The sequence below is a fragment of the Zootoca vivipara genome, chromosome 13, assembly GCF_965207765.1.
Source record: "Zootoca vivipara chromosome 13, rZooViv2.hap1.1, whole genome shotgun sequence".
NCBI lineage: Eukaryota > Metazoa > Chordata > Lepidosauria > Squamata > Lacertidae > Zootoca > Zootoca vivipara.
Window position 1 is genome coordinate 15,045,772 of NC_142596.1, and position 27,770 is coordinate 15,073,541.

A 27,770-nucleotide genomic window follows, 5' to 3' on the forward strand; every position below is an offset into this window, starting at 1 on the left:
GCAGTACAAGAGGCGAGCGCCAAGCCGGCGGGAGGGCTGCGCAGAATGAGCGGCGCGCAAGCGGGCTGGAGCGCAGGTCCGCTCGGCGCTCGTTCGGCGGCGCTGCGCGGCGGGCGGAGTCCTTTTCTGCAGCAGCGGCGGCGCTCTTAGGCTCGGCTGGCTGGGCGCCGCCTTCGCCTCGGCAGCAGCTCTCCGGCGCGTATGGAGCTTCCCGCCGCGCCGCGGAGGAGCCCACCGAACTAGGGCGCGATGCCGGGCGCGGAGCCTCGCTGACTCTTGAGTCCACCGCGCGGCGCCCCGGGAGAGGCAGGAAAAGGAGCGAGCGAGCCCCGGGATGAGCGCGTCGGCTGCCACGGGCGTCTTCGTGTTGTCCCTCTCCGCCATTCCCGTCACTTACCTCTTTAACGCCTTGGCTGCCAGCGGCGGGTGAGCGGTAGCGGGGCGGTCGCGTTCCCACGTGCGCCGGCGCTCTGGTGGCGGGTTTGCGTGCACGTGTGAACGCGGTCTGGGAGGCAGAGGAGCGGGAGAGAGCTTCGGGAATGGTGGGCGCGGGCAGAGCAGGGGCGGCGAAGCCTATTCATGGCAGGGAAGGGGGGGGGACTTTGCTCCACACAGAGTTCCGGAAAAGAAAGGAATATATTGGGGTGAAGGGAGGTAGGGGATGGAGAAAGCTGCTTGTTTTTTTGGGGGGGGGTTCACCCTCTCGACCCACCCAAGTTACCATCTATAGAAGCAATGGAAGCCGAGGGCCTCTGCGTGCTCTGGAGAAACTGTCTTGGGACTTGCTGGGATGTCTTGAGCGATCCAACTGCATGCTTTCTGAGTAAATGCGTGCAGGGGATCGGGCTGAATGGGCTTGCCCAGCTTATATCAGTGTAGGTATAAACTTGAATGTAAAACTTCCAGCAGCTTCAATTGAGGTTTCTTCCAGCACCCATTGTATCCATGAATCAGAGATTGAGTAGCATGACAGAGGAATCGCTGTTGCTTTTAAGGTCCCGGTTTGTACATCATGCAGGACATACTCAATATGTCATTAACTGCCTTGGCTTGGGAGTAAGTCCCATGGAATTCTGTAGGGTTTAGCAGATGTGGCTAGGATTGCACTGTGAATCAGCCAAATCCTGGCTCCCTAGCAGCATGATACCTGTTTAGGTGTACACTAAAATAGCTTATGTGTGTACATCTAAAATATATATGTATTGAGTGAAGAGGTCATATTCCACATGCGTGAGAGTATCGCAGTAAAATGCCTTTCGTTCTTTTTTTGCTATTTGCACTTAATGCAGTTATTATTCTGCTGAGGGGTTTATAGGAAGGCAAATCTAAATGTGCATTAGAATTGTTAATGTGGTTGATGTGTTCCTTGTGATCGCACATTCACCCACGTCAAGTGTGCTGTTGCCATAGAATTTTGCATCGGTGTCTGCACCAGCGTGGTGAAGGTGCGCAGAACTTTGCATTAACTGAAGTGTTGCAGCCTTAACAGCTTCTTCCAGTGATGTCCTACACATACTTGACCTGCTTTTTGAGTGTTCAGAACTTTTTGGGTGCTAATGAAGCTGTAAGGGAGGACAGCCGTTGGAAGGGAGGAAGCTGCCTTATAGTGAATTAGACTGCTGGTCCCTCTAGCTCAGGACTGTCTGCACCGACAGCTCTCCAGGGCTTAAGCCAGAGGACATTCCCAGCCCTACCTAGAGATTAAACCCAGGAATTTCCATGTGCAAAGAAGATGCTCTGCTGCTGAGCTGTTGCTCCCCACACTTAGCTAACAAATGGAAACCATATAACACTGGTCTTGAAAGACCTGTATTGGCTCCCAGTTTCCGAGCACAATTCAAAGTGTTGGTGCTACCTTTAAAGCCCTAAATGGCCTTGGCCCAGTATACCTGAAGGAGCGTCTCCACCCCCATCGTTCAGCCTGGACACTGAGGTCCAGCGCCGAGGGCCTTCTGGCGATTCCCTCCCTGTGAGAAGTGAGGTTACAGGGAACCAGGCAGAGGGCCTTCTCGGTAGTGGTGCCCGCCCTGTGGAATGCCCTCCCATCAGGTGTCAAGGAAATCTGACTTTTAGAAGACATCTGAAGGCAGTCCTGTTTAGGGAAGTTTTTAATGTTTGATCTTCTATTGTGTTTTTAATATTCTGTTGGGAGCCACCCAGAGTGGCTGAGGAAACCCAGCCACATGGGTGGGGTATAAACAAACAAACAAACAAATTTTATTATTATGGCCATAGAACATAGGGAATCAGAACCATTGGTCCATCTAGATCTCCGTGCTAAATGGCAATGGCTCTCTGGAGTTTCAGACAGCTCTGCCTGGAGATGCGGAAGTCTGAAACCGGGACCTCCTGCCTGCAAAACGGATGCCATTCATTACTACCCCATATTGCAGATGAGAGGCTGAGTGATGGTGGCATACCTTGGACTATCACTATGTGCGACCTGAGCCAGTGATTTCCTTGGCTTTTGTTGCAAACATAGCCAAGAGTTGCCCCCATGGAATGGAATGAGACCTACTTCTGTCTGAATGTGCACAGGCCTGTGTTCGTAGCTGTCGTACCAGCTACCGGTACTATAGGCCATCTACAATTCCTGGCCATTAACTGAAGGCCCACCATTGTCTTTGGCAGAAGTGGCTGTGAACTCATAAACTCCTGTGTCAGAAGTTTGAAAGTACTTTCCTTCTTTTGATCTCCCATTAATGGAATTCAGGGGGAGGCTCAGTGGTGCCGGGTATCACTGCAAAAACAATCACAAGCACCTGCATTTTTTTTAAAAAAGGCGATATCCTTTATTGCCAACGCATATTGAGAAATGCTCTCAAGGGATATGTTTTTTGCAATTAAAATGTGAAAGAAATATCTTCTCTGAACCCAGAGAAGAAAAATCTGAAGCTGATCTTCTCAGTACCCAGCTGGAAAACATACTTTCTTACTGGTGTGTAAGTCTGGTAGACCCACCTCAAAATGATGACCGAGGCGACAATCCTAACCCCACTTACCTGGGAGTGAGTCTCATCCAATTCTGTAGGGCCTACTTCTGAGCAGGTATGTTTAGAATTCTGCTGTAAGTCTGAAATTCTATTTACGCTTCCCTGGGAATAAGTTCATCTGAATTTAGTGGGGATTACTTCTGAGTAGACATGTATAAGCCTGCGACCCTAAACATGCAAACAATAGGTACGTGTGTACCCAGTGCTTTTTTGTGAATCTTTGTACTTTTGTCCATTTACTGCATTTATTTTTCCCAATGATGGGTGCCCTATTAATAAAAAATGGTTTGACCATGAATGCACCCAAGGGAAACTTACCCTCAGAGAATGCTTTAGGGCCTTCCATCAAAACCCTAATCCAACCACCAAAATTGAACTACAATAAAAAAGAAATATAAAGAGCTGTTAAAAATCAAAAAAAGAGCTGCAGACTCCCTTATTTGGCAGGCCCTCATTAAAGCCTCTATAGAAAAAGATAATGTTAATTTCTGGAAGATTATCTCTAACCAAACCAAAGCGTACATTGCGCCTATAACAATCCCTGCAGATGTATGGGAAGAGCACTATAGTGCATTGTTTAGGGATCATGAGCACCCCGCGCTGTTTGCTATCCCTTTGGATAACTCACCATTGTGGCCCCCAATTTCTGAATCTGAAGTCTCTTCTCTAATATTACAAGTTAAACTGGTAAAGCTCCAGGAAGTGACTTCATTGTTGCTGAAATTCTAAAATCACAAATTGGTGGGCTCCGGTCCTTGCAAATCCAAACTATAAAATTTGAACTATAAAATGGTGATTTCCTTGAGTCAAAATGAGAGTACCCCTAAACATTTTTAAAGAAAAAAAAGCACTGTGTGTGCCTATTGAACACACATACTCAGAAGTAGGACCTATTGAATTCAGTGGGGCTAAGTTCTACCACCACTATTGGAGGCCATATCCTTCTGCCACTTACTGGGGATCACAAGTGGTTATTATTCCCAGGAAAGTAGGTGAAATATTGCAGCCTTACTTGGGAATGAGCCCCATTAAACCCTGCGGAGTAAATATGCATAGGGTTGTGCCATAAAGGCATGCAGTGTGTTCAGACCCTCTAGGGGAAAATAACCCTCCCTTTCCTCCTTCCAGAGTTTATTTTCCTGCACAGCTATTTGATTCCTCTTGCCTGCTTCCTCTCTGTGTGAGAACATCTCGACTGTACGCTTTCAGCCTTCCTAGATATTACAGATTCATTTGCATTAGAGACATCAATTTCAGTCAGAGGAGGGCTGAGTGGGCAAGCAGCAGAGAGATCCATTGGCTGCTTGCATAATCTGTGTTGGTATTTTTAGCAGCTAGGCTGCCTGCAAGGGACATTGTGTGTAGAGAGAGAGGAACAACAATAGCTACCAGCTGCATTCTCAAAAGGAAGTGCCAGGGGTTTCATTTATCAAAAGAAAACTGCCAGTGCCATGGCATGTTTTCAGGGCAAAGGCCTTCTGAGCTGGAAACCTATGGAAGACGGGCTGTAGCTAAGTGGCAGAGAATCTGCTTCGCATGCAAGAGGTCCCAGGTTCAAATCCTGGCATATCCAGGCAAGGCTGTGAAAGGTAAAAATATGGAGAGCCATTGCCAGTCACGGTACACAATACTGAGCTAGAGGGATCAATGGTCTGACATTGGCCATTCCAATATTTAATTGAAATAAGCCCTGTGTTCCGTGCCACGAGAATGCGAATCTTACTTTATTTAGAAAAGGACCACTGCTCAGTGGCAGAGCCCATTCTTTGCATGAAGGAGGTTCAAGGTTTAATCCCTGGCATCACCAGGTAGGGTTGGGAACGGCCCTTGCTTGAAAGTTTGCAGAGCTGCTGCCAGCCAGTGCGGGCAGTATTGAGCTGGGTGCACTAATGGTATGCTTTTGGCATAAGGCAGCTTCCTATGTTCTTTAACCTCAGATAACCTCAGCCTAATCCTTTATATCCCGGCCTGATAACCAAGACCTTTGGGGGAAGAGTCTCTATAGGTGGTCCTTCGTGCTTCAGAATACAGCTCGTAACTACCGGAAGCCACACATTCATTGTAGTGGGTCTGAGCCTGTGGGACCCCCTCCCCAACCGAGATTAGACAGGCACCCTCCTTGCTGAACTTTGGCGCATGACTAAGACTTTTAATGTAAGCAAAGGCAGATGTTGTTATAGTTTCTCTTGCTAAAGACTGTGGAGTCAAGTAGCAGGGCCCACACTCTGTTTTCATGACGGGTTGTGGTAGATACTCGTATTTCCTTGATATGTGGAAAGCATTCCTTCAAAGCGGAAAGGGTTTTGCTTTTGCGTAACTACCCGCTTTTGAAACGGTATTCTGTACATAAGGATCTGCAAGTTGCAAACGACTTCTTGCGACGAGCTGACCAAACAGCATTCATTACAAAGCTTGGTTTGCGCTAATGATGGTTTGCTGCGCTGCTGACAAACTATAGTTTATGTAATTATGTAGCAAAATGTTTGCTTGTGACCAAGCCAGCGAAATGTAACAACTAAATCGAACAGAATAGTGCTGCTCCTTCCTTTCTGAAGACACGATTGCTTGTGTGATTTAAAAAAAAAAAAGGAAGTGAGATACAAAGTGTGTTTCTGAATGAGGTCTGAGAAATTCTTAACCACAGAATACTAACCTGCATTTGCAGAAAGGAAGAATGCAAAATCAAGCAAACCTTAAAAGTACTGCAGTTTCTTACTTTATTATTATGTGTTAAAGCTGCAATATGATTGAATCTTGACAGTGGAGAGAATGCCTTAGTTTCTAGGGCCTAAAAGACAAACATGGGCTCGTTGTGTTAATGCCTAAGCTGACTTGCAGGGATGTTTATTCGCTATTGCCTGTTTATGGTAATGGACTGGATGAGGGCCAGTAAACTGAAACTCAATCCAGAGAAGACAGACACTGTTAGTAGGTGGTTCCTCCGCCTGGAAAAATGGTGCCAAACCAGTTCTGGATAGGGAGGCACAGGTGGAATGCCTTCTACCAGCTAGTCACCCACCAATGCCCCCTTTAGAGAAGGATGTTCTGACTTCTGTTGTTGATGCTCAGAGATTGAGTTGTGTGCAACAGTATACCATTTGCTTGATACAATTGAGGAACCATTGAGATGATAAGACTTCTCCCCTGGTTTTAATCCCTGCAGCTCCTGGGTCACTGTTGCAATTGGATTGTTGATTCTGTTCTTAGTGGGTCTAGCAGCCCGATTCCTGGTGAAAAGAAAACCGCCCCGAGACCCACTGTTCTACGGTATGTATCGGTACCCTGCAACAGGAGTATCTCTAAGGGTAGAGTGTGGCTTTTTACTAAGGTTTAATCTGAAATTAAGGTTTCCCACTGCAAGAACAAATTGCCTTGAGCCTTGGGGTTATGTGCTCCCCGCCATTCTCTTTTTGTGTCCACAAGAAGGAGAATGAAAACTTCTGGTTTAGATTTTAAAGCTAACCACAGTTGCCTGTGATGTCTAAAGTTGGGGAACTGTGATTTGGTTCAACTATGGCTACTGAGGTTAAGGCGGAATCAGGCTGTGTTTTCAAGACCTGGATTGTTTAGATCATTGGTTTTCAACCAGTGTGCCATGGCACCCTAGGGTGCAGTGGGAAACACTGGCCCCCATTCCTCTTTCCTCCCCCCACCTTCTGATGCCCTCTCACATCTCTGCCTCCCAAAGGCTTGCACAGCTGTTTGTTGCTCCACAGGTGAATGGTGCCTCTGGGGCTGGCCAGGGATGCAGGAATATGCAGCCATCCCACATGGGGAGCGAATCTGCGACCTTGTCAGCACTATGCTCTAACCCACTAGGGATGTGGGTGGCGCTGTGGTCTAAACCACTGAGCCTCTTGGGTTTGCTGATCAGAAGGTCGGCGGTTCGAATCCCCATGATGGGGTGAGCCCCTGTTACTCTGTTGTCCCAGCTCCTGTCAACCTAGCAGTTCGAAACCACGCCAGTGCAAGTAGATAAATAGGTACTGCTCCGGCGAGAAGGTAAACAGCGTTTCCATTGCTCTGGTTTCCTTCACGGTGTTCCATTGTGCCAGAAGCGGTTTAGTCCTGCTGGTCACATGACCCGGAAAGCTATCTGTGGACAAACGCTGGCTCCCTCGGCCTGAAAGCGAGATGAGCGCCGCAACCCCATAGTCCCCTTTGACTGGGCTTAACCATCCAGGGGTCCTTTACCTTTTACCTCTAACCCACTGACCTATCCAGCTGATGGAAGGGGGAGGTTTCTCCTAAGAGCTTTCGGCACCCTTAGCAAACTACAGCCCCACAATTCCTTGGGGAGAAGCGGTATCATAGCGCTTCGAACGATGGTGTGGACGTGGCCACATCTTGACAATGTGTCGTGCATGGAGCATCTATCCAGCAGTTCCTGCTGGTTGCCAGGAGCTGAGGCAGCCTCGGAGTAAGCAAGCAACTGGATGAGGGAGCCCAGGCAGCCTGTCCACCAACGCTAGGCAATCCTAGGCCTCTGTGGGGCGATGTGAGGAGGCACCTCTCTTTGGGGCTGGGGGTGGGGGGCAGTTCAGAGACCAGGCATGGCAGTAGCGGCCGCCTGGAGGACTCCCAAGGCCGATGGAGCCCTCCACAAGGGAAGATGTTTGAAAAGGGGTGAGAGGCTGCCAGCTCTGCAGGCAAGGGGTGGCATAACTGGGCTCCTGAGCCCCACAGGGGTGCCGTAGAAAGAATGTAGTTGGTCAAGGGAGCCGTGGACTCAAAAAGGATGAAAATCTCTGGTTTAGATAGTTGCAAGGATGGGGAACTTGTGACCCTTCAGATGTTTTTGTTGGACTCCAACTCCCATCAGCCCCAGCCAACGTGGCCAGTGGTAAGGGATTATGAGAGTTGTAGTCTGTGACCCTGGGAAGGCCACAGGTTTTCCATCTGTGCTTTAAACAAACAAACAAACAAACAAACAAACGGTTCCTGAGTCCTGATCACAGGGAACTTCTCTGACTTGAAGGGCATGGGGGGGGGGGAGTTGGGAGCGCATGAGTCTGAGATTCACTGTGGGGAAGGCCAGCCTGGCTTATGCCCCCCTGGCTGAATGCTGAGCCTGACTTTTGGGAAAAAGGCACTCTTAAAAGTTATTAATGTGTTTATATTCCTCCTCCTCCTCTTGAACTGCCACAGTCTATGCCGTGTTTGCTTTCACCAGCATCGTGAACTTGATCATTGGGCTTGAGCATGACGGAATCATCGATGGATTCATGACCCATTACTTGAAAGAGGTAGGTAATGATCTCAAGGTAGGAGCTGATTTGGCGGATGACGGGAGGTTGGTGGAGACTGCATAAGCTTTGATGGGTGCCAACAAAGGCTGATTTTAGTTCCTCCTAAAGGCTCCACATCCTCCCTGAGTTCTGGAGAACTTAGATGCTTGCTTCTTCTCTTCTGGAGAACTTAGATGCTTGCTTCTTCTTTTGTGATATTTTAGTCCTCAGCAGCACTTGGGTGCCGTTCCTCCACAACAACCAAGACTTTTTTTTTTTACTTGCAAGGCTCCAGAGTAGAGGTGGCCCTCCAGGCATCCCTGTCTGGCCCTCAGGGATCTCGCCTGTAATACTACTACTACTAATAATAATTTATTATTTATACCCCAGCCACTCTGGGTGGCTTCCAACAAAATATTAAAATACAATAGTCTTTCAGATGTTAAAAGCTTCCCTAAACAGGGCTGCTTTCAGATGTCTCCTAAAAGTCTGGTAGTTGTTTTTTTCCTTTGACATCTGGTGGGCGGGTGCCACCACCGAGAAGGCCCTCTGCCTGGTTCCCTGTAACTTTGCTTCTCGCAGTGAGGGAACTGCCAGAAGGCCCTCGGCGCTGGACCTCAGTGTCCGGGCTGGACGATGGGGGTGGAGACGCGCCTTCCCCAAGTGCTTCTGTTGGCTAGAATTTCCCCTTCATTCCATTTCATCTCACTTTTAATTTGTATACCGCATTTCTGTACTACAGAACACACCAAAATAGACGGCAAAGATCACCCACGTAACAATCTTATCCAATACAAAAAGGTCACAGTAACTTTTAAATTAACAACCTATATCAAATAAAGCAATTTTCAATAACCCATTAGAATATAATAGTAAACAGTAAAATTAAATATCAGAAAATAATAAACAGCTTACACATAAATTACAGTAAAGAATTACTAAACTATCAATCAGTAAAAATAACGGCAAGTCACAGTGCATAAATTGCCGCAAGACATACAAAACCCATGTAAAAGGATCAAATTGAGAAACAAGGACACACAACTTATAACACTATTTATTTATTTTTTAAAAAATACCATCATCTGGGAAAGGCTCCTAGGGCTGGAGGATAGGGCAAGGCTGGTGGAAAAAGCCATTGTATGATGAAAAGTAGAAAATCTCTCTCGCCGTTTGATTATTTCGCGTGGCTGGAATGTACCCTACTATACCGAAGGGAAAATGGTCCTTGACCTGAAAAGGCTTCCCTACCCCCCTACTCCAGATTGATGAAGGAAGCTTCATCCTGATATATTTATTTATGGATTTGGAGGCATTGCGGGTTGCCCTTCAGCAGATTCCAGAGGGGGGGAAACTGCAAGTACAAATAATGAATCATTTATATCACAACACACTAAAATCCAGCCTCATGTTGCCACAACACGGCTGCATTGGTCCTTTTAGAGATATTGCCCTATTTTGGCTTCTGGGTTTTGTTTTCCTCAAGGATCAGCATGGCTACTTTTATTTTAAAAAAACAATTGTCTTGTTTCTTGTCTACTTCAGGCTCAGAAGCAGGTTCAGGATTGCAGCCTTAGAGCCATGCAAGATGTGGTGTGAGCACCCACGCTTAGGAGCGTCAGCAGTTTTGAAAAACACGCAGTGTGTGAACTTGTATCAGGACCAGGGCCGGCTTAAGACGGCCCTGATCAGGACCACAGCATTGTGGGATGGACAAACCATTTCCCCTGCCACTTTATGCCATTTACAGCTATTAATTTGTTTGCGGCATTTGTTTGCTGCCACACAAAGTTCTCTGGGCAGCTCATGATAAATAATGAAAAACCAATTTAAATACAAATTACGAGACCAAAGGCATGAAACGCTAGAAAAGCAAAACCTGCCGCACCCCCAAAGATCAGAGACAGATTTTTCTGATCGCGATTGCCTCTGCTCAAAGTTATTTGCCTTGCAGCAGAAAGCTTAGTGGTATAATGGGGGTAGGGTTATTTTGGGCAGGACATTAATTACAAAAATGGCATGGGGGTGTTGGGGGAGAATAGTTAATCCTCCATCCAGTGTCACCCCCAGCCTCTCCCTAATCCTCGTTTCTTAAACACACACACAGGTGATTCCAGTTGTAGATTTCCCATATCCCACCCTGCTGGTTTATTACTAGGATACTGAACTCAGCAGAACCCTGTACAATAAATATACCGTACTTTTCCATGTATAAGACTAGGATTTTTCCTTAAGAAGTTAAAAATTGGGGGTCATCTTATATACAGATAATATATCCCCCCATTTTCTTAATTTGGAGCCCCCCCAAAGGGGGCATCTTATACACGGGGGGGGGGTGTTATACACGGGAAAATACAGTACTTTGAATTGTGCTGTTGGACAATTAATTTCCTGTAGATGGGTCTGGTGTATTTAGATTTGATCCTCATGCGACACATTTTTCATGATGGTTGATCTCAGATAGCAATTTTCTTACGCTGACGCTTGAGATGTGACCTCTAGAAAGAATGCTCATATCAGCATTGGATTAATGTTCCCAGCTTTGCTCCTTTCCAAAGCTGTTTTTATTTGTGCTGCCTCAGAAATGCTGCCTAATCTTATTTGTCACTGTGTTTTTGTTTTCCTCAGGGCGAACCTTATCTGAACACGGCCTACGGCCACGTGATCTGCTATTGGGATGGCTCTGTTCATTATCTGATGTATCTCTTGATGGTGGCAGCTATTGCATGGGAGTAAGTTGATTTAATGGTTGTGGGGAGCGGGATTGGCACAATTTATCTTTCACGGCTCTTTTCAAAATCACCTCACAGTATACTTAGCTTTACCTACAAACTGGGCATGAAATGACCTTGCCTTTTTGGGTTTTTTAAAGACGTACCGAGTTTAACCTTAACCTGAAAATTCTAATCTTGGCACCTGTTTATTTATATATTTTTAAATTTCTATCCCACTTTTCCTCCAAAGAGCTCAAGGTGGCATACATATTTCTCCCCTTACCATTTTATCTTCACAACGACCCTGTGAGGTAGTCTAGGCTGAGAGAGAGAGAGAGAGAGAGAGAGAGAGAGAGAGAGAGAGAGAGAGAGAGTGACTGGCCCAAGGTCACCCAGGAAGCTTCATGGCTGAGTGGGGATTTGAACCCTGTCCTTGTCTGACTGTCTAACCACTCCACCATATTGTCACAATAACGTGTGCCTCCAATTGTGAAGATGGTATATGAAAACTGGGTATTTCTCTTGCAGGGAAAGTTATCGGACTATTGGCTTGTACTGGCTGGGCTCCATCATGATGAGTGTCATTGTCTTTGTGCCTGGAAACATTGTGGGTAAGGACATGTCACTTTGTCCATTTTGCTTTGTGGAGAGCCACAGTTGGCGTGCTATCAGAATATTGATCTTGCAATAGATGCAAAAGCCAAAATGTCTCTGGTTGAACACCCGCGCTGTTGCATTACCTGGAAAATTGGTCAACAGAAGCCAAATTCAAACGCATACCATTTATTTGTTCCTACATAACACTTGGCATTTTATTCTGCGTATCCAAGGTGTTCAAGGTGGGAATCTTACCTCTCTTTTTCCATTAGCACGTCAGCGTTGAAACAAAATTCACTTAGGGTTGTTCAGATGTTTTCAAACCGCTCTACACAGAGCAGCCTTTGCACTCCTGGGAACACAGCTCCTGGGAAAAAGTAATGCCTGCTCAAGATCATTTAAAGATATAACCTCTGTTTCCCAGCAGCAACTCATTTGTATGTGTGACGACAGAAAATGCTGCAGTGTAGAAGATTGTATCGAGAGAGGTGTGTGTAAACTTGCAGGCAGAGGTGCGGAGGTACTTCAGCGAAGGCATGAGCTACATGCCGAACAGGTCGATCAAGCATAAGGTGCAATGTTAATTGAGCATGGAAGAAAGCATGATCAAATCTCAGAGGTCAACGAGGCGCAGAAAGAAAGCCTTGTAGGCTCGGCACCTCCTTTGGTCTGTGTTGGTGCAAACATTCCATGGAAGAGATTTCACACGGTAATCGGAAGCTGTTGTGCTGAACTCCAGTTCCCATCATTCCTGACCACTGGCCATGCTGGCTAGAGTTGATGGGATTTGGAGTCCCAAAAACATCTAATGTGGAAGAGGTTATTAAGTTGAATGAGATTTACCTCCAGGTACATGTGGGATATATTTCTTAGTAGACATGCCTAGGCTCGCAGTGTAAAACGCTTTATTGAAGGTCATAATTTTTAATTTTTGTGTTGTTCCTTGCAGGCAAGTTTGGAACCAAAATTTGCCCTGCATCTTTATTAAGCATCCCATTTATATGTCTCCCAATATGGGCTGGTTTCAAAATCTATAATCAGCCCCCCGTGATTGGTGACTGTCCAGCCAAGGTAATATTTATGTATGAATGTGTTTGTTGTTTCAATGATAAGAACATGCTGAGGCAAAATCTGTTTAGGGAGGCTTTTAATGTTTAATAGATTATTTTATTTCATTTTTCTGTTGTAAGCCGCCCAAATAATAATAATAATAATAATAATAATAATAATAATAATAATAATAATAATTGAATGTCAAAATGATATCTGACATAGGGCTGAGAAACAATTTATCTCGCCTAGGTTGCAAAAGCAATATTTGACATGGCTCCCTTTTGCTGGCCTTTGTATTCCATATTTTGTACTTGCCCTGGGGTGAAGATGAATCCCTCCCCCTGTAATATACTTAAAATCAAGGGTGAGGAACCTTTTCCAGCCTGAGGGCCACATACAACTTTTCAGGGGCTATGTGCTGGCAGAGGGTGAGGCCAGAGGCAGAAAGTGGGGAAAACAACTGATGTGACTTTTCGCTATTGTACTGAATGCCACATTCCAACCTTGCAAAAACCAAGGGTTTCTACAGACACTTTTCTCCAGGCAAGCAAGAGGCATTTTCACCCCTGGCATAGTGTGTGTGTGTGTGGGGGGGTGCACAGGGGAGGCTGCCCCAGGCACAAAATTGTTAGGGGCACAAAATTTCAACATCCGGTGCTGCCTCAGTACAGCTGCACGCTTCTGTTGCTGGGCTCTGGTGAAAACGGGTTCTCCATGCAAACCAGGAAGTGACCTTTCCAGACAATGGAAGAGCTATTTTTTTCCTTATCTCTGTGGCTGCGATACTCATACATACTCCAACTACAGTATTTCGCTTCCTCCCACGCCCTCTCTGCGTGGCCCTGGGTGCTGGCAACCCACGCTATGCCACTGATGATCACAGATCATAGAATGAATTTCATATAGGCCAGGGCACTTGAACAGGGCAAGGAGCAGCGCTATTGATGGGTCTTGTTTTGGGGATGAGGCATGGCTGGGGTAGAGACCTAAGGGCTAGGAAGGGGTTGAATTTAACCGTGCCATGTGAACCGTGCCATGTGCCATGTGAACCTTTGCATCTGAAAATCTGGTGCCGCCTTTTAATTACATCAGGTGAGTCCCATACACCAGCCAGACGTCACTCAAATGAACCACATTTGGAGGGAGAAGATTTCACTTGGGTGGAATCTAGAAACATATAAAAAACGTTGTGAAAACGCTTTTTTAAAAAATGTTTTTAAAATATATATTGAATGTGCCATAGCTCAGCATCGCCATCTAGTGTCACTTTACAACACACTTAAAACGTTTTATTTGCAGCTGTATAGCTGAGTCCTTGGTGTAAGGCAGGCATCCCCAACCACGCCCTCCAGCTGTTTTGGGACTACAACTCCCATGATCCCTAGCTAACAGGACCAGTGGTCAGGGATGATGGGAATTGTAGTCCCAAAACAGCTGGAGGGCCGAGTTTGGGGGTGCCTGGTGTAAGGAATGTTAAAATAAGCTGGGGTGGGGAAAGTTGCATGGAGTGGTGGTTGAAACAATTGAAAGAGGCAAGAGTGGGGTTAGCTTGGGTGGGAATGAGTTTTTAGGATATCCCTGCTTCAAGTTAAATTCACCCCAGGCGTCAGTGTATGATTTACTGGGCTGGGTTGGCCCCGTCATTGGGCAGAGTGAGGCAGTGGCCTTAGGCGGCAGATGTGGGGGGTTGGCAATACAGTATCAGCCTTCCCCATAGCATTTCTTCTTAAGAATGCCCCTCAGTTACTCCCCCCCCCCAACTGGACACCAGAGCTATGTGTGCCACAGACTTGTCATACTCCCCAAAGTAGCTTGCTGGCCTCAGGTGTGCTGGAGAATACTATCCTGCTGCCATTGTTGAAACAGGATTCAGGGGCCCTTCTCTGTGTGCCTCATCTGAGAGAGGTGCAGATCGTGGCAATGAGAGAAGGGGCCTTTCCTGTGCTGGCTCCTCATCTGTAGAATGCTTTCCCCACAGAAACACATCTGGTCCCAATAGTGTTATCTTTTAGGTGCCAGGCTAAGAAAAACCCTGTTTGCCCAGGCTTATTTATTTATTTATTTATTAAAACCACTTAAAGTTGTGCTTTTATGGGCTGTTTGTGGAGATCACCTCTTCGTGGGGTGTGTCAGGATTTGCTCATTTCATGTTGTTGTTTGGTGAAATCCCTTTATGTGTGGTGTTCTATTCCGCGTACAGCGGTGCCTCGACTTACAAATTTAACCCGTTCCGAAGGCACCTTCGTAGGGCGAAAAATTCGTAAGTCGAAAAGCGCCATTGGAAACGCGATTTCCCGTAGGAATGCATTGGAAACGGAAAAAATCGTAAGTCCAAGCAACCCCATCTAAAAATTTGCAAGTCGAAAAAACCCTATCTAAAACCACAGCTGTTTCCCTTCGGATGTCGAGAAATTCGTAAGCGTGCGGCCATTTGCCCCATTCGTAAGTCGAAGAATTCGGCTGTCGAGTCGTTCGTAAGTCGAGGTACCACTGTATTTGTTTTTAAAAGATTCAGAAACTCCTCGGTATCTATATTTTGTAAAGTTGCCTGTCTGTCTGTTATGCATTTGGACCCCTCTTAAGATGCCACAACCAAATCTTGCATGGTGGGTCCTGAGATCAAGGAGCAAGTTTGTGTGTCTGTGGATACAATCGGATGCCATTTTGAATCAAGATGGCAGACTGAACCTTTCAAAACTGTGCTTATTTTAGGCTTCCGGGTTCAGCGCCAGCGCCGATCGGCGGGGTTTCGTCTCGTCTCCGAGACGGCCCGTCCCTGCTAGGAGTGGGGAGGGCAGCGAGAGCGACGCTGCGCCCCTTAGAACCTCGGGAAGGGCGTCCCGGGGGCTAATTTGCTCGGCACAGCCCCAATCCGGACTCCCCAACCCTTCGGCTAGCTCTAATAAGAGCTCCGGAGCGAGGAGGGTAGAAGTCGCGGGGGCCATTTTGAGTGGCAACGTTATTCTAGCAGGGAGAAGCTTCAAGCCGAAGGCGGAGAGCGCTGGATTCTTCCGAAAATAAAACGATTGGAAACAAGATTGTAAGTAACCTCACGATTTGGATTATAAAACAATTTGGATCTGGGAGAGAGAGGAGAAAAGAGGAAGCCACCCCCCCCCACGGCAATAAAAGAGACAGTAAATAGAAACCCGAAGCCGTAAACAGAAGATTTGCAATTCAAAAGGATCCCTCAAAGGCATCAAAGAGAATCTCCCCTTCGATGCAGGGTGAAAGGGGAGAGAGACTGTGGTTGTGAGTGCCCTGCAGCAAGAGGTAAAGACTAAGAAAAACCTTTCTTTTCCTCGGGAGCCGGCAGCCCAGACAACCCAGTGAGTTGATTAGGATTTATAAGTCAAATTTTATTTCACTTTGTATTTCTGGACTTTGTGGAATTTCTTTTTTGGTTTAAATGTTTGTGAAATGTGAGTTCGAACTTTATTGTTAATAAGACTTGAAGAACGCAGCCAGTTTGTTAAAATGGAGTCGAGAAAATAAACTGTGATCATACTCCACCCCACGTGACAAGTTTCGACCTTGGCAGGATTGAACTATGTCAACAAAAAAGTGTTCCCCTGAGTTCCAGCGGTCTGTTTTGACCTTAATGTGGGAAACAAGAATAGAACTATGTCAAGAGGAGATACGACGGCAAGAGTTACAGCAACAATTTCAGATGGTGATGGCAGAATATGATTTTTTAGAAGATGAAGCTTTTGACACTGAAAAAGATGAATGTGAGAATGACAATGATGGTGACTGTGATTTGGAAGGAAAAGATGAAGATGAGGACTGTGATGATTCAACACAAAATGAAACACACCACGAAAAAAATGATGACTTTACCCTACAAAAAGTTGGATGGAGTGCCCTGCCTTTGAGGAGGGCATGATTGGTATTACTGGAACTCCAGAACGCCCACAGGGAAGAAGGAAAAAATATGCAGAGAAGAGAAGAAATTCAGGGGACTTGTATGGTGGCCTGGATGGCAAAAGACTGTAAACAGGGGGTGGGGTGAAGGGAAAGTGATGTTGTGATTATAAGGATGGATTAACAGGTTTATAACTGGTCTGCTGATTATGGAATTTGCTGGATTGGGGGGGGGGGTGGAGCCGGTAATCGGGGATGTAAGGTTAAATTGAGAATAGTTATAGTTTTAAAAGTGAATGGATTTTGGAAAAATGTGAAAATATGGAGGCTTATAGAGGGAGTAAAAATTAGGCACGGGAAGATAAAATGGGAGTTTGATTTTTCAGTGATTTGAATATTAGATGAAAATGTTAACAATTGATTTATAAGTTGTATAAGATACAAAGGTGTATTTTTATAAAGTAAGAAACTGTTGCAGATGATAAAAAAAGGGATGAAAACCGGGGAAGGGGGGGGAGGGGAAGCCCACAAAATATGGTTTTACAATTATGAATGCAAGAAAAAATTTTCTGTTTTGTATTGTTTTTTTTTTCTTTTTTTGCCCTTTCTTTTTTCTCTTTTTTCCTATTTCTATTTTTTTCTTTTTTTGGTATGACAATAGATGGTTGGATGGATGGCCTCCTGCGTACTGCCCTGGTTTGCTGGAGCTCCCTGGTGGCAGGGGGGGGCTTTGGGGTCAGGGGAGGGGGAGGAGGACAGAAATCCAAACATAAAATGGACCATCTCGGACTGTTCACATACATGGGATACTTCTGTGGCAGGGGAGGACCCATGTGGGTGGGTAGGAAGGAGGTGGAAAAGGTGTTTATGTATGTACCGTTTTTTGTATTTTGTAAAATTAATAAAAAGTATGTTGAAAAAAAAAACTGTGCTTATTTTAACCACCCATTTCAAAACTGTACAGATGATTTTGTGGGTTTCTTAGAACTCTTGAGAAGCGCCAGCTTTGAGTTTGTTAGTTTTATATATTTACACGTCTGTTGGAGACATTTTTTTTTTTGGTAGAAAGCAATGAATACATCGTAATCTTTCTGTTTGGTTAGCCCCTGTACATGGAACAGTGTGGTGAGGCAGGTCCCCTCTTATCTATTGCCTCACGGTCAGGCAGCATAATCTACCACACATTTATTTCATTGTCTCTCAGATAAACACTCTGTTAATACCTTCATTGTTCCACCACCACAGTAAGACTAGTGAAACTGGTCTGAATTGTGGGTTTTAAAACTGCTCCTGAGAAGTTGGTTTGCTAGATGTGCTCTGTCAACAGATTTGATGGATTTGTTTTCGCCCTGGATTAAATTGAGCTTTTTTAGCCAATTAACAGCAAAGGTTCAGAGTCATGTCCACAGGAGGGCTCTAAATATAGAATCCCACCGTTGATTCTGAGCAACTTTTTTTTTAAACCAACACTGAAATTGCTTTTCCTGTGGGAAAGTCGAATGCTTTATTCATTGCTATGAATTATGACTTCTGTACCAGACAAGAATAGCCGAGAGAGTAGTGATAGCGGCTGTTAAAACTGCCAGGAAAGTGAAATCAGCAAAACTAGGGAAACTAAAATTGGAATTAGGCAAGTTTCTTGATTGCATTGCCATGCTGCCATGCCGTCAAGGCACCCTAGGTGGTTTGCAGTTTTAAAATACTTAAACCAATAAACAATACAAAATGCAATCCTCTCAGGCAAAAGCTTTGATGGCGAAAGCTTCTTTGCTTCTGCATTTATGAGCTTTGCACGGACATGACGGTTTGGATTGGAGGATCCTGTTATGGATCTCGAAGGGAACAGTTCCCTGGCCTTGGAGATAGATGATAATGAGGTAGACCAGGTACCCCCAAACTTGGCCCTCCAGATGTTTTGGGACTACAATTCCCATCATCCCTGACCACTGGTCCTGTTAGCTAGGGATCATGGGAGTTATAGTCCCAAAACATCTGGAGGGCAAAGTTTGGGGGTGCCTGAGGTAGGCCATGGGTAGGCAAACTAAGGCCCAGGGGCCGGATCCGGCCCAATCGCCTTCTAAATCCGGCCTGCGGACGGTCCGGGAATCAGCGTGTTTTTACATGAGTCAAATGTGTCCTTTTATTTAAAATGTATCTCTGGGTTATTTGTGGGGTCTGCCTGGTACTTTTACATGAGTAGAATATTTGCTTTTATTTAAAATGCATCTCTGGGTAATTTGTGGGGCATAGGAATTGGTTCATCCCCCCCCCCAAATACTGTATGTATGTGTATATGGGACAGTGGACCAGCCCCCTGCTGAAAACGTTTGCTGACCCCTGTAGACCATAGCTCATTTTGGGGCTCTGATAATATACAAAGGTCGGCTCTTTTTTCAGCTCTCTGATGTGAGTTGTCTCTCAGCCCTTTTGTGCAAATAAGGAGTTGGTCACCGGTAGCCAACTTCCCCCCTCATAAATCTCATGTTCTTCCTCTGTGTTTATGCTGCAAGCGTATTTCACTGAGGGCTTTTGTCACTGGGCCCTGGATAACTTTGCTGCCAAGTTATAAGCAAACTCTTTGTTTACACGGCAACATGCTGCTCAACACGAAAACGGTTTTCCTCTGTCTTTGTTGGTATAATTGTCCCTGCCGGGCCACATTTCTCTTATTTTCAAATCACCTTTCTTTCGAAAGAGCCTCATCTCTCCCCTCCCAACCCCCCTGACTAATAATAATAATATATTATTTATACCCCGCCCATCTGGGGAATCACATGGGGAATCTTGCAGTTTCACAGTCAATACATTTGAAGGTTGATAGATACTGGCCACAATAAGCTTAGTAGCTGTTGGGGAGGGTGTGCGGTTGTTTTTAGATGTTGTTAGATTATTTTTAAATAGTTTTAAATATATGCAGTAGTTTTCTAAATTTTATTGCTTTAGCGCTTTGATGTTTGCTGCTCTGAGCTCCTTCAGCAGGAAGGGCAATATATAAAAAAAGATTGATTGATTGATTATATGATTTTGAAATTTTTGCGTATTGTTTCAAGGAATCAGAATTGTAGTGACTCCTCTGGAAATCATATTGCAGGTGATTCGGGAAGTTCAGCAGAAGAGACTTCTGAGAAGACCTCTAGATTTCCTGTTGGCTGTATATTTCATCTTTGCAACTGGATTTTGCCTTTTTAGGGGCCTGGTAAGTTGGTTAGTTTGGTCTCTCTCTCTCTCTCTCTCTGTGTGTGTGTGTGTGTGTGTGTGTGTGTGAAAGAAAGTTTATTGATGTCACCTGTTTAGTTTAGAAAATATACATATAAAGAATATGGAAAAGGGGGTGCTATACAGTCATGGAAACCAATGAGTGAGAGTCTATACCCCACCCCATTTCTTTACCTTCAGATTATGCAAGGTAAGTCCCCTACCCCACACAGTAACTAGGCTTGGGGGGGGGGAACCAAACACTCTTTTACAGCCTAATGGTGGAGGGAGAGTTTGTGAGCCCATGTATGGTTGTGTGTGCCTCCTTGTATACATAGCTTTGTGTGTGTGGTGCCCACAACAACAGTTTATTCAGTTTGCAAATGTGCCCATAGTTTCAAAAAGCTTGGCAGCGCCTGGCCTGACCTGTTAAGTCTGCCCCCTCTTCTCGCACAGTAATCTTAGGACTGATGCCATTGCTGACTTTATGGCATTACCACCTAGCCACCCCACCCCACCCCACCCCGCCACCTTTGCTCAACACCCAGCCTAGCGAAGGGTTCTGGAGAACTCAAAAGCTTGCTCATTGTTGCGCAACATTTTGGTCTTGCACGTCATCCTCCATGTTGCAGATGGTGGCACCAAGGCTGAACCCAAAAGAGGCTTCAGGCCACCCACTGAGCTCATGGCAGAGGTTAGATTTGGCCTGCAAGCGGTTTGGGGAAATGGCTGTATTTCAGTGGTAGAGCATCTGCTCTCCATCTGGAAGGTCCCTGGTTCAGTCCCCAGCATCTCCAGGTAGGACTACGTACATCACTTGCCTGAAACCCTCGAGAGTCGCTGCCAACCGCTGCAGTCAGCAGCTCGCTAGATAGGGCTTTACGTAAGGCGGTTTCCTTATGTTTCTATGAGTCATAGCCAAGTCTCTCTATCCACTCAGCTGCACTAACATAATGTCAGTGGGATTTCTCTTTAGGATTGCTTGGCCAAACTTTGCGGGTGGCACTGTGGTCTAAACCACTGAGCCTCTGGGGCTTGCCGATCAGAAGGTCGGCGGTTCGAATCCACGCAACGGGGTGAGCTCCCGTTGCTTTGTCCCAGCTTCTGCCAACATATGGTAGCAGTTTCAAAGCACGCCTGTGCACGCCTATGCCCTTTAAAATGTGTTTTGGGGGGGAGGGGTACTGGGTTGCTGTTTTTATTTTTATTAGGTATTTTGTGATTTTATGTCTTGATTTTATTCTGTGAACTGCCCTGAGACTCCCGGGTATATAAATTCAAATACAGTGGTGCCTCGCAAGACGAAAGTAATTCGTTCCATGAGTTGCTTCGTCTTGCGAAGCGCGGTTTGCCACAACAAAAAACCAACCAACCAAACAAACAAACAAAAAACGCCGAAAAACTTCGTCTTGCGAAGGGCGACTATAGAAAACTTCATCTTGCGAAGCGCCAAAAACATCGCAAAACGCTTTCATCTTGCGAGTTTTTCGTTGCGCGAGGCATTCGTCTTGCGAGGTACCATTGTAATAATAATAATAATAATAATAATAATAATAATAATAATAAGTAAATAGGTACCGCTGCGGCAGGAAGGTAAACAGTGTTTCTGTGCGCTCTGGCTTCCGTCACGGTGTTCCATTGCACCAGAAGCTGTTTAGTCATGCTGGGTCCTTTACCTTTTACCTTTGTTACCTAATGCCAATGGGATTTCTCTTTAGGTTGCCTTGGATTGCCCGGCCGAACTTTGCCGACTGTACACCCAACTTCATGAGCCATATATCAAGGATCCTGTTGCCTATCCAAAACTTCAGGTAGACATTCCAAAATAAGAAACTGTGCACACTGACTGGGCCACTCTTGGTGTAAGAGAGAGAGAGAGAGAAGGTGCTCGTAACTAGGACTCACTTTCTTTGCCCCTACCTTCATTTTTCTAGTTAAATTCATGACCTGTTCCCTTTTGAAAAGTCTTTACTGGTTTCAGGGAGATTAGCCCCTTATAGTCAGAGGTTGGGCCTGTTTGTTTCCTTTGGTCAGTGCTGAACTGAAGGAGATTTAAGTTCTTAAAAACCACTTTGCTGACTCAGGCTGGTCCAGCTTTCTGTTTTCAACATAAGAGAAGCTAACAAGTGAGACGGGATGAAGTAGTCATCACCTGTTTCCAGCATCTAGTACTCAAAGAGCAGGCAGCCTCCCTACATGGAAGCTAATCCTCACTTCCGAACTTTTCAGTTTAGAGAGAAGGCGAATAAGAGGAGACAAGATAGAGGGGTATAAAATTATGCATGGTATAGGGACCCAGGTGGCGCTGTGGGTTATACCACAGAGTCTAGGGCTTGCTGATCAGAAGGTCGGCGGTTTGAATCCCTGCAATGGGGTGAGCTCCTGTTGCTCAGTCCCAGCTCCTGCCCACCTAGCAGTTCAAAAGCACATCAAAGTGCAAGTAGATAAATACATAGCTGCCAAGTCTCCCGTTTTCCCCGGGAAATCCCCGTTTTTCCAGCTGTTCCTAGCTGAAAAAATGGATTTTTTTATTTTTCCCCGGTTTATTCTGGGGGGCGGCCATTTTGAAACTGGGCAAAGCAGCATCAAAAGTCACTTCTGAGCATGCTCCGCCCAGTTCCAAAATGGTGGCAGCGCTACTTCCGTTCTGCTATTTCCGGCCCGGTCCGGTCCCTTATTTCTCTGACAGCAACTTGGCAGGTATGTAAATAGGGACCGCTCTGGCGGGAAGGTAAACGGCGTTTCCGTGTGCTGCTCTGGTTCGCCAGAAGCAGCTTTGTCATGCTGGCCACATGACCCAGAAGCTGTCTGCGCACAAACGCTGGCTCCCTCGGCCTGTAAAGTGAGATGAGCACCGCAACCCCAGAGTCGGACACGACTTGACCTGATGGGGCCCCTTTACCTTTACCTATAGGGGGAAAATGAAGTTTTTCCTCACTTTCTCATAAAAACTTGGGGCCATCTAGGAATTGGGGAGACTTTGATTCGGTTTAAGGTGAGCCCACCAAACCTGGACTTTCTGAAACAACACATGAACCCAAATGGAGCCAAATTTGCACTTCTCTGAATTTTGCAGTGCAGTTCTCCAGCCAAGTAATGTGTAGAGCAATTGCATATACCAGAACAAAGTGTGTATGCAAGGCAAATATAAATGAAAATAACATACAAAAGTGCATCTGTCAGCCTGGGCTCCTGTGAGAGGAAGATTGGGATATTCATCGTCATCATTGTAATAATAATGTTTTAGATGCCTGCTGAAAGCTTTTTTATTTATTTTGGCAAGCCTACCTGGACATGCAATGTTTGTTTTAAAAGTTGCACAGATTTTTATCCATTTCATTGAAAACAATCTTACATACACTTGCTTTTTTAACTCTTTTGTGGATTTCAACAGTGTTTTGTTGTTCATTTCTTGTGTGTGCTGCTTAGAGTTTGATAACTAAGCAGTAAGATCTTGCTAAATAAATGAACTATTGTTGCCTTTTCTTCTATTGCACAGATGCTGGCATACCTGTTCTACTCTGTACCATACTATATAATCTCACTGTACGGTTTGCTCGTTCCTGGGTGCACCTGGATGCCTGATTTAACCCTTATACATGCTGGAGGACTAGCCCAGGTATATTTCTTACAGATCTGGGTTTCTCATTATTACTGTACAGCAGAATTTAAATATTACAGAGTGCAGGGGTCGGCAAAGTTTTTTTGGCTTGGGCTGGTTCACGATCCCACAGATGCCACGGTGGGCCGGAGTGTGCGCACACACATGCGCAAACGCTATTTCCGGTGCTCCTTCCAGTGCGGAGGAGGTGTGCGCAGCTTCCCATTGGCTGCAGGAGCTTCCTGCAGCCAATGAGAAGCCGGCCAGTGTCACGGAAGGCGGTCCCCATTCTGCTCTGCGCCGGTTTAGTGCAGCGCATGGGAGCTGACCAAGCGGGCAGCGGGGGTCCATGGGTTGCTGACCCCTGATATAGTGGATGACCAACTGTGAAAGAGCCGCTATGCAGCCAGACGATTGGTGCCCCAAAGGCTTTGGGGAGTTGGAAAACCATACCGAATGTGAGCTTCTAATCCCTTCCCTCCAGTCATTTTCACCATATTTGCAATCCTGTTTTCAAACCGCATCTGCAGTCATCAGGAAGACTAGAATTTTCTTCTTAAAATGAAACCAGAATTCTCAGGATAATAGCCAGAAGCACAAAAAATAAAATCATGTTGCTCATCCCTGTTTGATCAGTGAACTTTGCCCAAACCTTTCCGACTAGAACTTCAAAGCTTACTTTCCTCGTTGTTCACACAAATATATTCAATATCATGCACATTAAAACATCTGCACCGTGCACTTGTTGCTGTCCAAAGGACATAATGTTCTGAGCTTGGTGACATTGTGGCCCATAGTTTCTGCTGATTTATTGGAGTAAAGAGGATAGAAAAGAAAACATCCCTTGTTCTGTAACCCTGAGCATGGCTTTTCCTTTCTTTTTTTTCAGCCGCACAACGTAATTTAGAAAAGGACTCCAAAAATCTAAGGAATTAAAATATAGCCATTTTATAGCAACAGCCTGTTGGTCTCAAGCTCTCTGCCATGCTCCTGACAGTTGTTAAATGCTTACTTTTTTCAAATTCTCTTTATAGAGATCAGTGAGGTTTTTTAAAATATATATATGCAAAAGGAAGAACTTCCCTTAAAAACAAAAGCAGTGAGTGCGCAGGTCTTGGGTGCTTGGTGGACAACCTTCCTTTCAATAAAAGCCCAGGGGGAGACATCTAGAGAAGTCTTCCCATGGGGCTTTTTCAGATGTGGAAGGGGCAGACAGGCATGTTACTGACAGCAGACACACATTTTCTCAAAAGGTACAGAGCGTTTAAGTGTCTTTCCCAGCTCCACTGTCCTCCTCTGACCTTTCTCCCTATGACTTCACACGACGACAGACCAATGCTTGGCAACCCCCAGTAAACAGAACTGGCCCATCTCTTCCTTAAACCTTAAGCTTCTGGTGCAGCCTGAACCCCACGTCTCTCCCTCTTGCAAAAGCAGAAAATAAAAATAAAAAGCTCATAAATTCGGGCATGGGGTTTTTTAAAACGCAAATGAGCTGTCACTTGCAAAAGAGGATAACAGATGGGAGACAAAAGACAAGGCACAATTCCGAGTGCACCACTATTGCTTCTATCTTTAAATGTTTGTTTATGCTAAAAATATTTGTTGGCTCAGCACTCTCTTCTCTGTACATAACCTTAGATGTAAATTTGTTCTGCACTCCAGAACAGTCCCAGTGGAGTCTACCCAAAAGCTCCCATCCCCCTACTATGCAGGCAAGGGAGCAAAAATCTGCTGCTCCGTCCCTAGTAAAGAAAAACAAACCACTCTTTTCCTGTCTGCCCTGGCATTTAAAGTAGGGTGGGCCAGATCCTGAGTACTCTGGTGACATTATACGGGATTTGGGCCGTGGCTGAAAGCAGGAAGCCTGTGAACCCTAATTGTTAAAGTCAGGAAGGGACGCACAGGAACGTGGAATGTCTCCAAGATTCTGATTACCCAAATGGCGTTTCAAGTGCCCATTGTGCACAGACCTTGATTTGGGCTGTGGCTTGGTGTTTTTAAAAATCAAGAAGAAAAGCCAAATTCTGTGGCTTAAATAGAGTAGCAAATGTGTACATATCTACACAACATTCTGTTTCTGCTGGCAATGAAAGTTGAGCAGGAAGCTACCGGTATGTAGTGCTAAAGCCTTTCCCCTTGCCATTGTAAACCTTATATGCCCTCTCTCTAGATTGCAGCCAATGCTAGTCCTACTCAGAGAAATTAGTAAACATGACTAACTTAGGTCCATATTTCAATGGGTCTCCTCTGGGTAAACTTTAGTTGGATACAGCAGCCTCTCCTCCCCCCCCCCCCATCACCAGTCACGCATACCTTTCTTGAGAACTAGAAACCTTTCGGAAGTGGTTATTGAGATTGTCAAAATACTGAATACTTTATCCTGTGTCAGATACTCTGGCAAGGTAGTGCCTTGACCTTTGACGTTAAAATTTATTTTATCATCTCTCAGTACCCTATTCTAAATCTCAAGTCTGTTGTATACAAGGCAGAAGAAACTAGGGGATTGTCTTTTCTTCAGTAGTAGAGCAGCAGCAGACTTTGTTCTTTCAAATTTCAGTGGTGCCCTGTGCGAGAGCAAAATTTGGTGCCCCTCCACCTCTCGCCTTCCATTCTACTGCACCATAGCTATGGCATCCTGCGGGACCAGGGCCGTCTTAAGCGCCCCTGGCACTGTGGAGCAACGGATCCCTCCGGTGCCCCCCCGCCCCGTTTCCCAGTGCGGTGGGCGGGTGCAGCGTGGCTGCCACAGGCGCTGCTGCGCGGCGGGCGGGCAGGCACAGCGCGGTTGCCGTGGGCGCAGCTGCGCGGCGAACCGGCCAGCGGGCGGGCGCAGCTTGCGGCGCCCTCCTGGCGGGCCGGCGCCGTTGTGCCCTGCGCCACCCAGCCTGGCCGTAGGGCCGGCCCTGTGTGTGACCCCCATCGGCTTGGCACCCACTGTGGGGGAACTGGTCACATTCCCCTAAGTAGAGCTAGTAGAGGTTCGGGGGGGAACCAAGACGTTCAATTTACAGCTGCAATATTGAATCAGTTAATCAGGCGGATGAATCCGTTTGAAGCCTTACTAACCAAATAAAAAGTGGCTGTGATTAACTGTGCAGCAGCATTTTTTTAAAAAGTTGCTATGGTAATTAGTCTTAATGCAGTGGGACTTTGGGGTATAAACGCTTCAGGTTACAAACGCTTCAGGTTACAGACTCCGCTAACCCAGAAACCCAGGTTAAGAACTTTGCTTCAGGATGAGAACAGAAATTGAGCTCCGGCAGCACAGCAGCAGCAGGAGGCCCCATTAGCTAAAGTGGTGCTTCAGGTTAAGAACAGTTTCAGGTTAAGAACGGACCTCCAGAACGAATTAAGTTCTTAACCAGAGGTACCACTGTACAAGTACAGCGGATGGGATCTGTTCCGGAGCTCTAGTCGGATCCCAAAGTTTTTGCTATTGGAGGTGCCTGTTCTGCGCATGTGCGCACAGCGAAACCCGGGAAAATGCTTCCAGGTTTGCCGTGTTCGCATCCTGAAGTTTACATAACCAGGGGGTTACGTAATGCGAGGTAATACTGTACATGCAAAAACCATAGGTGGGGAATTACATCTTAGAAAGGGGTGTTCCCTCTTTCCCTCTTCTTAAAAGGGGAAGCTGTGTGTGTGTGTTAGCTGAAAAAGGAAGCGAGCAAGGCTTTTTACAGGAACTGGCTTATTTTACAGGAACTGGCTCTTCAGGAATTGGCTTATTTGGGTAAAATCCAATGCATGTCGATTTGGTCACAGAACGGCTTTTGATCAAGCAGAAGTGTCTATTGTTACAGGGCAAAGGGAGGCAATTTTCTCTCTTCCCAGCAGTTGCCTTCTAAATACTCTGGAGAGAATATTGTTGATATGCCCATCCAAAGCTATGCCTCATCCTTACTCTTCTCTCTATACCCACAGGCTCAGTTTTCACACATTGGGGCTTCTCTACATGCTAGAACACCTTACATCTACAGAGTCCCCGAAGAAGGAAATATGTGGTTTCTACTACTCAATGTAACATATGGAGTCATTCCTCAGCTGTTGGCTTATAGGTGCGTCCAGAGTCCAGAATTTTTCTTAAAGGCCAAGCCAGAAGACAAGACTGAGTAGGAAGACTGGAATGACGTCTTCAGTTTTGTGAAACTGGACTGCTGTTACAAACTCCGAGAGCAAGGAAGGGTCTTGCAATACCTGGAAGGCTTAGCACATTTATTAAGGTAGAGGTTTTCATGGACCGCAGACCATTTCAGCCGTAGTCCATTTTACATCTGACCAAGTTGACTGCAGTCATCAAAAGTTTTATGCCGTAATAAATCTGTGAAGTCTTTAAGGTGCCACACGACTCTTCGCTGTTTTTGGTGCAAAAGACTGGATGCAGCTACTCCTTTGCAACTCTTATCAGATTTGTCTGCAAAGACATGTCAGCTCGGTGTTATGTACTGTTGCGGGAAATAAAAGACTACTTCTGTCTTTCGTAGTGCTTCTTGAAGGCTTGCTTTCATGGCATTTTTATTTA

General features: G+C 45.7%; 1 protein-coding gene across 2 annotated transcripts; it reads left to right on the top strand.

Annotated features, from left to right (window-relative positions):
• TM6SF1 (transmembrane 6 superfamily member 1) lies at positions 1 to 27,743 on the top strand. 2 transcript variants are annotated; one of them, XM_035131258.3, is made up of 10 exons: positions 1 to 426; positions 6,157 to 6,260; positions 8,142 to 8,239; positions 10,850 to 10,953; positions 11,464 to 11,546; positions 12,482 to 12,603; positions 19,541 to 19,645; positions 21,363 to 21,455; positions 23,144 to 23,263; positions 27,173 to 27,743. In XM_035131258.3, the coding sequence occupies exons 1-10, from the start codon at positions 335 to 337 to the stop codon at positions 27,362 to 27,364; spliced, it is 1,113 nt and encodes a 370-aa protein (XP_034987149.3). In that variant the 5' UTR covers positions 1 to 334; the 3' UTR covers positions 27,365 to 27,743. The 2 variants fall into 2 exon arrangements, with proteins under 2 accessions (XP_034987149.3, XP_088513051.1); XM_088656925.1 differs by lacking the exon at positions 1 to 426 and adding an exon at positions 4,348 to 4,582.
• Positions 27,744 to 27,770: the final 27 nt, after the last annotated feature.